This window comes from Triturus cristatus, chromosome 6 (assembly GCF_964204655.1).
Source record: "Triturus cristatus chromosome 6, aTriCri1.1, whole genome shotgun sequence".
Classification (NCBI taxonomy): Eukaryota; Metazoa; Chordata; class Amphibia; order Caudata; family Salamandridae; genus Triturus; species Triturus cristatus.
In genome coordinates, this window is record NC_140589.1 from 410,961,405 (window position 1) to 410,973,412 (window position 12,008).

Sequence of the window (12,008 nt, forward strand, 5' to 3'; positions counted from 1 at the left end):
ATGCTCTATTTGTAATATATAAATGTATAGAAACAAACACTATGCACACATTTAAGAGATCACACTCGGCATTGTAAATGTCCACCTGAAAAAGCATTTAAACAATGACGTTTTGTTAAAAGTGATTTCCAAGTAATATACCTGTAAGGTGTATCCGGAATCACACTGAAAAGACACCACATCATTCACCATGTATCTGTCGCCAATTCGCATCCCGTTGCTGGGTACCACAGGCTCTGGGCAGGCTGTAAGACCTACAGCTGAAAGAAAAGCAACGTCTTTGTGAATACACACACACAGCTAATATACAATAGTCGTCGCCAAGTGACTTAACTCTGGCATGCATAAATAAAGAACCAATACATTGCATCACACCGAATAAGTTAAAACACATTTATGTTATCCATATGGTTAAATACGGTTATGAGTTAATGAGGCAGGATTATGTAAACTAGCTTTAATTTCATTATTAGTATGGAAAGAAGAATAGGGTAGTTATAGGACTCCGATTTGGCTCGGAACGGCATAAAGCGGGCATTGACGACCTGTAGGAAAAGACTGTGCCAGACAATATCAGGAGTGTGGGGGCGGGGAGCATCAGTTGCAGTGGTGTAACCCTAGGTACAACCAGAATGTTTGCCAGTGCAGAGCACAATGTGTACAGTATATTCTGATGTTCTTGTGAAGGCATGTGGCAGAAGAATCTTCCTGGCTTTGGACAGAGAGCCTCAGATTTCACTTTAGTTCTGACCTGTGCTGGCAGACAGCGAAATCTTCTCAGATGGGTGTGAGCTTTGAAGGTAAAACGAGCTGCTCCACGGCTTCATATACTGTTTTGTAACCTTTATGAATGACCGTCTGCCAGGTTGATTTGAACTGTTTTCCTGTACCAAGTTGTTCAAACTTCGTAAGGTGGTTTTGGCAGAATTTTCTTGAGAATATTATTTAATAGAATAAGCGTTTTGACTACTTACTATACTTCTGATTTGATTGATTAAAATGTAACTAATATTTTGTGTGACTCAGTATGAGCCTGAGGTTGGGCAAAGATAAACATCTGAAGGATTTTAAAGTTTTATTGCAGTCCTTCAAACAGGCAGCTCATATTCAAATCCCTGAAGGCGGTAAAAGCAGTCAGAAGGTACATTGGGGTCGGTCTTTTAATTCTGGGCCCATAGTAAAAATAGAGAGCACTGCTTTGGTCTGCACAGTGGTACACCTTTAACTGGATACAACAGAAGCAGGCTAGGTAACTGCACCATATCACGATGAAGGTGATGCCCCCAATGCAGCTTCAAACTTGTGGCTGCCATTTGGAGCACCACAATAGTGAAAAGTGAATTAGATGTTTGAAGATACCAGTGTGCTTTTCACTATGCAGACTGTAACCAGCCCTGCATTTAATAGACAGTTAGGGATCCCTCTGCAGCGGGGTGGAGTGAGTGACTGCACTTGCCTGAAGGGGGCTGTACTGGGGGGCCGTTGGCCCCCTAACCTTCTTCCAAGAGAAACATCCAGTGGGCACACTGTCTGTATGTCACTTCTATGTAAAGCCAGTGCGCATCCTGATGTCCTCTTTGCCCTTAGCCTATATCTGTAATATGGTTTGGCCACAAAGGCAAAGTGTTTCCTCATTTGTTTGGGGCCAGGTCACCAGGATAATGAGAATGTGCCCCTCTGGAATCACGTCGGCAATACATATGTGCTGTGGTGATCTGCATTACAGAAGGGGCTGTGCAAGCACGGGCACTCCTGCTGCCTGTCCAGTCCTGCGCACTTCAAGTGCTGCAGATGCACAGCCCATGGTCTCATTAGGCCAATAGTATCTCTTTGGTGGCTCCCTTTCTCATACCGTTGCATTGTCAATTTTGAGTGTGATGTGCTCAGAAGTGGACTAGTCCTGATAACTTGGCTCTGAATCTCTCATCATCAACACCTCATGGCTCCTGAAGCAAATACATCTCGGGGGCAGCACTTACATGTGCAGCTTGGAGGAGGCTGGAGTATCCCATCTCCATCTAGAACTGGTCATAACAAATCCAACAGAACATTCAGAGTCCATCCTCCCTTTTCTGTTGTTCCCACTTATATCAGCATGTACCTTGTGCAGGGATTTAAATGTGGAAGTCGAAATCGGTAGATGGTGAATGTAACTGTCCAATACAACGCTATCATGGCCCACCCACCCCAAATAGACATTTCCAGGGAGCAGCCAACAGTCTGGTATACGCTCATAGCATTTTGGGTATTTTCAAAATGACACAGTAAAGCTGTGGTTTACAAGAGCATTCTCTATATATATTAGTTGTGCCTCCACCTTACTCTTGTTCCTTCCGTCTAAGACTTCAAGGGAATCCCTGGGGTAAGTGGTGCCAGAGCTCTGCCTTCTCCTTATTTGTACCTGTGAGAAGGTCATGCCTAGGATTGTCAAGTGGTGTCGACTAATAACCTTAAGCAGATTTCAAACATGCTTTCTTCAACTAGGTCTGCTGTCTAGGTGCGTCATGGCACTTCCAGATGACCAACCTAGTCATCAACTTTGCCAAGCAGGGTAGTTCAACACCTGAATCTCATTAGGGCCAATTCAGGGGAATATTGCAAACACCAAAAAGCATGAAAGAGCATAAATATTGCTCAATTATAATTTTATTTGCACTTTAGACATTTTTAAACATTGGAAAATTCAGGTCATTCATTTATCTCATTTGAACCAAAGCAAAAGTAACATTTTGAGCTAAATTCACAGAGTGTAAAAACAGTAAAGCAATATGGACTTGCAGTTTAGTTACAAAGAAAGGGTCCTTTCTTTTTCCATGTCCAGTTGAATTTTCAGACCTGCACAGGCCCTTACAAATGTTTTCAGGGTTCCATATGCAACAGGTATCCTGTGTGCAGATACCAGGCTGACATAGTATTCTTCCTCACTCAGCTTGCACACATGTTCATGCATAACCAGCGCAAAGTCTATTACCTCAGCACCACACCTGTGGGCCTTAGTTTAAGAGGTGAGCACTAGAGGTTACCACTTAAACCTAATTTGGAAAGCAGCTTACAGTGAGTTAGGCTACATTTTGGTGTGTTGCTCCTGGCAGAAATTCAAAAATCAGTGGATGCAAAACAAACAAACGAGAGGAACTTAATCACATCAGAATACGTTTGATAACCGGGGTCATGTTGGCAGGCATTATCAAGAGTGTGGCCTTTGTTGTTTGGGATGTTTGGATAGAACGTGTAGGGGGAGATGCTTGTAGAATTCCAGAAAATTCTTCAGAGATGTCTGTGTGATCCTCCAGGCAGAAGGTATAGTCTCCAGAGAGCATAATCAGCAGTGCTACAGAAGAAGAGGCTTTTAGGCAGAGGTGTGGGTCAGAGGATGCACTGTACACCTCTGAATTAGTGAGACTGGACAACAGTAATCAGTGTTTGGTTGAGTAAAGCAGGTGGGATACCTAGTGCATCAAAGAGTTCACAATGTCTGCAGCCACCTCAAACAACATCATCCCCTCTCAAGGCCACTGCAGCAAACTATCAGACTATACCTGTGTGATGAGCACATTCATATACAGCAACTTTGATGCTCAGAATGACCCCTTGGCCTTTGCAAGAAGTCTCCCTGTATCAGGCAAAGAATGGACCCTGACCACGCGTCCCTCCTTCACAGTATACACAACCACCTGCACCTTCCATTCCATTCACTCTGGAGCCTTGTCAGACCCACCCCCACCACTCTTTCAACAAATAACGCATCACCATCATCAAATCACTTGTCCCAATCTTCAATGTCTTCTTCATCTCAGGCATCTTCTGAGAAACCTGGACACACGTCACAGTCAAAGCCTTTCTCAAAAAACCCTCAGCAGACCCTCCCAATCTCACCAATTATAGACCAATCTTCCTACCACCATACACAGCAAACATTTTCAAGAAACTCATCAACAGATGTCTCACAACCACCTAGATGACCACCAGGTCCTAGACGCTACTCAGTCTGGATTCACACCTAAGGGAAGTATGGAAACTGCATTCATTGCCACCACAGATGGCATCCACATGATCATGGACAGAGGAGAGACTTTGGCCTTTATTCTTACCAGGTGTCTCCACAAAATTAGCATTCAAGGGCCTGCTCTACATTGGATTCTCTCTTTCCTGATGGAACACACTCAAGCAATCAGCCTCACAACACACAACTTAGAATCATGTAAACTCATCGCTGGGGTGCCCTAAGACTCATCCCTCTGCCTCACCATAGTCAACAAGTATATGACACCTCTAGCCAACATCATCTGAACTAACAAAATCAACATCCTCTCTTATACTGACAACATGCAACTCACACTGCCCCACTCGGACAAAACCTCCAAGTCCATGAACATAGTGACAGCCTGCATGACTGACGTCACCACCTGGGTGAAGTGCAACTGTCTTAAGCTTAACACCAACAAGACAGAAGTAGTGATCTTCTGAAAAAAGGCCTCACACTTGAATTCCACCTAGTAGCCGGCTGACTTCAGACCCACACTAACCCATAGCCCCTTCGCCTGGGACTTCAGCATCATTATTGATGACAAACTGGGCATGTCCGCACAAGTCAACGCTGTCACAGCTTCATGCTTCCACATCCCGAAGTTGTTTAAGATCTTCACATGGCTCCCAAGCAAACCCTGGGAAACCATCCCCAATGCCCTCATCACCAGCAAAATGGACTACCAGAAAGCCCTGTGCACCAGAGACATCAATCTACTCACCAGACTACAGATCATACAGATTGCAGCAGCCAACCTTCGTCACAGGGCTCACATCACACCATACCTCAGAGAATTCCACTAGCTCCCTCTGCAGAAGTGTGCCCAGTTCAAGCTCCTCATCCACACATATAAAACTCTACACAACACAGAACTGGGCTACCCTAAGAACCACATCTCATTCCACCAACCAACCAGACATTTCCGCTCAGCCTGACTCCTACATACACACACCCAATGAATGCCCAGAAACAGAGACAGAGATCGAGCTTTCTCACACATCACCCCTAAGTATGGAAAGATTGACCACAAACACCAGAGCCTCCTCCTCTCTTCTTGAATTCTTCAAGAAGCTCAAGGCGTAGATCTTTGAGTAACACACCCTTGGGCAAGGTCAGCACACCTGCTAAGCACCAGGATACTTTCAGGGGTGAAAGCATATTATACAAATACTTGTAAAATAAAATAACATATTATGATTTCCCATGAGCATTCTGTCAGGCCAATTTGTATTCCTAGATAAATCATGCCATATAGGATTCCCTCCCCCCCCCCCCCCCGAGTAGTATCCCTAGCACATTATGGCTCTTCAATGGCACTATTACTCCAAAAGGATCATTTAAATTCTGGTGCATGCCTTCTACGTTATGCTCAAAATTGGCAGTGTTGGGGCGGTTGACTTCAAATCTGGGGAACCGGGTTCGAAACTCGGCAACAACTCTTAACATCCTGTGATTCTGGGTAAATCACTTAATCTTCCCGTGCCTACCAAAATTTAATGTGTCCTCATGTAACACAACTGGTGCTCAAGTAAAGCGCTCTGATACCTGATTTCGGGTCAAGTTTGCACTATATGAAACTTCGGGAAAAGAAAAAAAAAGGATATTTGAGGGGATAAAAGGAGCCTATACTTTCCAAGGCAATGTCCTAATCTACAATCCAACCACGTAAGCGCAAATAAAGTTGTGACACAAGATTTAAGGTAGAACACTTACTTGATAAACAAAGAACGTATCTGCAGATTGCTTGTCCCACATAGCTTGCAAAACTGAGGAGGATGAGGGGAACCTGAATGATGTGGAAGATGTAGCTGGGGGTTTGGATGTCTGAATGGTGTGCCATGAATAGAAAAGTATGGGCCCAAGATATCGAAGATAATATGGAATATAAGGAAATAAAAGAATGATTATATTAGGGTGGCCCAAGGGAAAACCTTCTGAGAAGAACTGACTATTAAAGATGAAATGATTGCACATGGAGATGCACACGTAACATCGACACCACTAAGAAGTAGGTTAGTAGAGTTAGCCAAAGTTAGCCCATGAAGGACATGCTGGTGTACCAGGCACCAAGAAACAAGTAGCGTTTAAACAAATGCATTGAGACATTGAAATGTATGTAAAAGGAAGTCATGTGTGTGAATTGGTTGATAGCTCACTAAAGGTTCATGCATATTCGTGTGTATCGTTTCTTGATGCCCCATGGTAAACATTGCTATTGATCTGAGAGGAATAATGGACAGTTTACCTCTTATGAAATGCTTTGCTATTGTGATTGTAAACTACTATAGCAAATAGTTTTAAAAAAATCCCCTTATACTGAAGCTGAGATTGCATTTTTTAGACAGGTATTTGCATGGGAGGGATTTATCAAGTAGATTGTGAGTGACAGTTTGTGTGTGCAGCAGTGACAATTGTTTTGGATGAGAACGGCGTCCAACATGTAGACACTCCTTATTTCACACCAAAAGTCCAATGGGCAAGGGTAGAGAGCAAATAGACTGATACAATAAATAATCCTTGTATCACAATCTGGTGGTCATATTTGATGCACTGGGGAATGCGTATGGTTGTATTACACCACATCACACAGTATGATTAAGGATCCATTTGATTTGAAGAGAGAGAAAATGGCACAGTGGATGGAATAATATTTTTGGTCAGATGAGAGGAAGCACATTATACATGATAACAAGGAATATACAGCAGTCCAAAGACAAAATTAGAATCAATACGACTTCAGTAAGGCTTTATCCGAGATTACATTTAAGTGTGGTGACTTCATTAAAGGCAACCAAACTAGCTTGGATGCAGATAGAAAATGATAATGTAATTTACTTTGCATTAACAAAGTCAAGGGTATAGTGTTTCGATTAGAGAATGGACAGTTGTGGAATGGGTCTAGTGCACTAAAGGTTAACCTGCAAGTCCAGGTTGAGGAAGAGTCAACTCAGACTTTATGGATGGAATACCTAGAGTTGAGTGTAGTATAGAGAATGACACTGATGTTGAGGGTTCATAGAAAACTGTAGTCAGTGAATCAAATGGAGTATCCAAAACATTGGTGGTTGGTACTAAGGAACAAGGTTTAAGGCATCAGGAAGGTGTCAAAGTTCCCATAGAACAATGAAGCCATTGACAACAAACATTCAGTGAAGGAAGATGTTCTAGTAACTCACATCTAAATAAAATGTTTTCCTGACTGTCTCTGGGAGGATTTGATCATTCACCGATGCTCATTATCGCCAGATAAGTGCAGTAGCGGTCCGTGGAGGGAGTTCCGTGGGGCGGTAAAACGAATTCCTTTGCGCGCGCTGCATCGCAAAATGCGATGCAGCGCGCGCAACAAAATTGGTTTTATTTATTTAAATGTGTACTTACCTCCGTTCATCCATATTCCGGTGTTTACATTTCCCCACCCTGACCCTCCCCTGCCCCGCCTCACCGCCCCACGGAACTCTCTCCACGGACCGCTACTGGATAAGTGTGAGTCACAGGCTTGTTTCTCCCTTCAAGGTGGCAAGTTGGTTCAAACCAGGCCTGGCCGTGAAATTCCACTCTGCTCGCAGAGTTTGCATAGTATTTCCCACTCTTCATAGAGCACGGAGTGGAGTTTTTTCCTTGCTTGCCCTCACCTACGTTAAGTTGGCAAGCACAAGCAAGGAAAATCTTACTTCAGACCACCTCCCGGTGAGATTTTTCAACTTGGGCGGTCGCAGATGGCCGCTGCTGCTAGCATTGAGAAACCTTCCTTTCGTGTTGAGAAAGCTGCTGCTCGAGAAGAACATCAACTCCAGCAGCAGAAAGAATCAGCGCCCTCTTGGGATGCGCATGGAGCCGTGTCTGCTGATTTTCCAGGGCAGGACAAACACCTTGTGCTAAAAATAGGCATGAACAGTGTGACCTAATGCACTCAGCCAATTGCGGAACTCCACCTAGCACCCAGGCCTAGTTCAAACCTGTGTTTTCCTAAGTATAAAGGAGAATCCACTGACCATAATTACAGGTGGATCTGTAAAAATATATCAGACAGAGTTTCCCAACAATTTTCCCATTCCCTGCAAACACCAAACCTTATGGCGTGGGCCGGGGCCCACTCTGTAGGTGAGACTGAAACGTGTATTGTGGACTTGCTAAGCAGTTGTGTCTATGCTGGGAGCGTTACTGGGAGGATTGCAGCCACTACTGATTCAATAAACAGTGGGTTTGAGTCCTTTGAAAACTGTCTGGAAAAACATGGGATGTGGTTTTGTTTGGTCATTTACTTTACATTACACCTCAATGCAATCGGGCATCCCCAGTGGTAAGTGCCACGTATATTCAAACCGCACTCTGTCCTAGGTTCTTCCTCCTTTCAATGGATTTAAAGTGTATGTTTGCCAAACTTGGTAAGTCCTTGTCAGGCCAGGATTATCTTTGGGGTTCTTTTCTCTTCATTCCTGATAATATCTGTGCTTTTGTTGTTCTTTTAACATTTATTTTAATGTTGTGCTATTGTTTCACAGTGTAGCTCAAAACAGCTCTCTGTTGAAAGTTCTTCAATAAAAGAATTTGAACATATTCTATACTGGACATTGACAAAGAAAAGGGTAGTTGTGTTGTCAGTCCTTCTGAACAAAATTACAACTTTCAGAAATTCTAAATGTATTTTGTGTGCAGCTCACGTAAGAACATATGCACTTTGCTCCTACTCTAGATGCTTTGACGGGTTCAACCTAGTAACTTATACCGCCAGTGATGCAAGCTCAGTGTTACATTAGCTTCTCTCTGGAATGGCAGTGTTTGTGCTCTGTGTCCCTTCTTGTTAGCCCCTGATAGATAACATGTCATAGAAATACAACCCAACACTATAAGTAGTTGCATACTCAGCTCTGTAGCCTCTGGAGACCACAACAGAAAGCAAGTTAAATGACAAAGCTGATAGTGAGGAACTCTAGATATATGTGTCTGCACAGCTAGGCGTGTGACATCATGCACCACAATGGCATGAAACAAATAGGCCAGTAGCTATCACTAAATACCAAGGTCCACAAATGTCATGAAAGGATTCTGTTGATGAAGTGATTTTTTCAAAATCATCAGAACATTAAGATGGCTTCATAGGATCACTGTGCACTTGGTAACAGCAAAGCTTTTTTTATAAACATGTTTATTATTTGTACTTTGCATGAAAAGATGGTTTATCCAAATAGAAAGATGTTTTTGTTTTTCTTTAAATTAACTACTGGACTGTTTAGTTGTCTACAGTATGAGGAAAGGTACAGGGTATATTTTTTTCACAAAGCCACGATTTAATGAGGCTACCTTTTGCTGTGTTAAGGTGCCTAATCTTCCTATATTACTTAAAGGTTTGTGATGCTACTGTCAGCATTTTTGTCCGACCATGGAGGTGCAGCACTTCCAGTAGCAAACACGAGACAAACCTTCAAAAAATTAAGAAATTGAGTGCATTTTCTTAATGACAGCACATTTATGGTACATTTATAGTCTACATTACATATATTACATTACATTTATGTTAGTTATTTGAGTGGGTGAGTACTCACCTCAAATAATAATATCAGTCCTTTTCAAGGTGAACCACTAAAGTCACTAAATAAACCTGTGCATAATCCTCTGGTATCTTGGCACAAAGCAATGAGGCTTAACATTGAGGAAAGGTGTGAAGCATTTATGCAGCACACAAACAGTAATACTGCGAAAACATAAGACAAGAAAATATCCCACACCAATTAGGCAAATACAGAATATTTTAATAAATAAAATTACTTTAAAATGAAAAAAATCCAATAAGTAGCAATAGAGATATGAATTTCTAAATGTATAAAGTTTGAATTAAAAATAGCCCAAAATCACAAAGTACCAACTAAAGTTATCTGGCTACATTAGACTGGGAGAAAAGGCAAACGTTAAGGTTGACCACGATGGATTGCTCATCAGAACAGGGACCAGGTATGTTCTGCTAGAAAGTATACCTTCTGACTTAGAAACTTTTAAGAAGAAGAAGTGGTCGTCAATGAGTAGTCGGAAGTAAGGTTGCAAACTGGATCCAAAGCAGAGCTCAACGATGTCAGGTTTCCAAATAGCAGGGCCAGTGCAGTCGACGATGAAGGCAGGAAATCACAGGGCTTGCAAAGTCCTTTTTCTGTGCTCAAGAAGACTTGATATCAAATGGATGCTCCTCAGCATCAATCCAATGAAGCCCTCTAGGTTTGGACTTAAAATGTTTTCTGGAAGTCAGATGTCCTTCAGTGTGGCAAACTGGCAAGTTGAGGCCAACCTGCAATTAGACGTTGTGAGCTGGGGCTTTGAAGGTGAGCCTGGTCTCAATTGGTTCTTCAGGCAGAAAGTTGGCAAAAAGTTTCAAAGTCTCACTTCGTCCAATTTGAGGACAGGAGGAGTGCACTCTAGCACCCGCCAAGGGTCAAAGACATGTGCGACACTGTCAACAAAAACCAGCAGAATGGTCCAGGACAGGTCCAATTAGAACTGGGCAGGTGCAGGGAAAGAGCCGCTGGAAGCTTATTGTGTCCCTATAGCTCAAACAGGATGTCAGCCAACTGACCATTTGAGTCACTTCTGTGGAACCGGGTTCAAGGCAAGAAGGTCATGTCTTCCTTCAGGTTCTTCAGACAGCAGGGCAGTCCCTGTTCTGATTTTTAACCGGTCATTCAGTGTTCTGAGGAGAGGTCTGTGGGGTCTACTTTATTCACTCCCTAAACAAGTTGTGGTCATTTCTCCCCTCCCACTGGCTTTGATGCAAGCCTGACTAGAGAGACAATAAGGAAACAGGTTTAGATGTGAGCTTTATCTGCGAGTGACAAGATAGGCATTCTTTGAAGCTCAGGAAGGATTGGGCACAGCCCCAATGCCATCCTGCCAAGGGGGGAGTCTCCCTCTCTACACCTATAGCCCTTTGTCCACTGTATGGGAACAAAACAAGTCTTACCACAGAAGAGACATCAGGGTCCAGGTGACAGCTGGAAACTAGCAGGAATTACTTCTGGTTTGGTTTAAGGAAGGAAAATTACAACTTTCTAGAAGTAATTTCCAAAATAGTAATATAAAATGTGTCTTGACCTTTAAGTTGGATTGTGTATATACAAATAAAATGAGTCCTTGAATCAGTCTTCTAGCTATTCCCAAACTGAATTTAGCATTTATTAAAAGTAATAGTTTAAACCAGTAGTAAAATATGGGTGAGCCAGCCTTGCCACAATGAAAAATGACTTTGGAGGATTTTCACTCCCAGGACATGTAAACCATTAAGTATACATGTGCTACTTTCTAAATACCAAACACCATACCCTGTGGACTTTTAATACACCCTTTACCTATGACTTATAAGTATTATAAAGAAATGTTAAGGCTTGGCAAAATGTTTATTTTTGCAGGTTGGAACAGCAGTTTAAACCTGCACACCCAGAATGCAGGCCTGGAGACATGGTTGCAGTCGAGAGAGGTCAGTACAGTATACTTGGGACCTGTAAGCAAAATAAATGTAGCAATCAGGTGTATACTAATGATAACATGTTGAAAAAGGAGAGAACAAGCACTTTACCACTTGATGGCAGGGGCAAAGTGCAGAGAATTCTATGGCCAACAAAAACGGGTCAGCAACAGAAGGCAAACATCTAGATGAATACCACACAAAAGATGGTAATTTGCAACAGAGTATTTATTTTTGGAGAAGTCTTTATTGAACCGAGGTGCCAAAGAATTTGACTTGCACTTGTGTGATTTTGTTGGAGACTTGATGTTCACAAAGTTTACGTGGTGCTGGCAGGGTGAGAGATGAGTTCATGCATCAGGCTGTTGTTGGAGAAGCCCTTGAAGGATCTGAAGGTTTGGTCTTCTCATTTGGATGACTGGGTCTTGTTGGTAGGATGCTGAGCAAGGGGATAGAGTTGGCAATGCAGTTGGTCGAGTCCAGGGTTATGGGTGGTTTGCATTGGATTGTCAGCGATAATGAAAAGACAAGTTT

The 12,008-nt window shown here is 42.6% G+C and overlaps 1 protein-coding gene across 1 annotated transcript in view; it reads right to left on the reverse strand.

Annotated features, from left to right (window-relative positions):
- The window catches only part of CSMD1 (CUB and Sushi multiple domains 1), a 2,626,220-nt gene that overhangs the window by 1,056,187 nt on the left and 1,558,025 nt on the right, over nt 1-12,008 (reverse strand). The window contains exon 32 of the mRNA XM_085610820.1: nt 142-260. Coding sequence (XP_085466946.1) covers nt 142-260 — 119 coding nt within the window. The remainder of the gene's footprint in view (nt 1-141; nt 261-12,008) is intronic.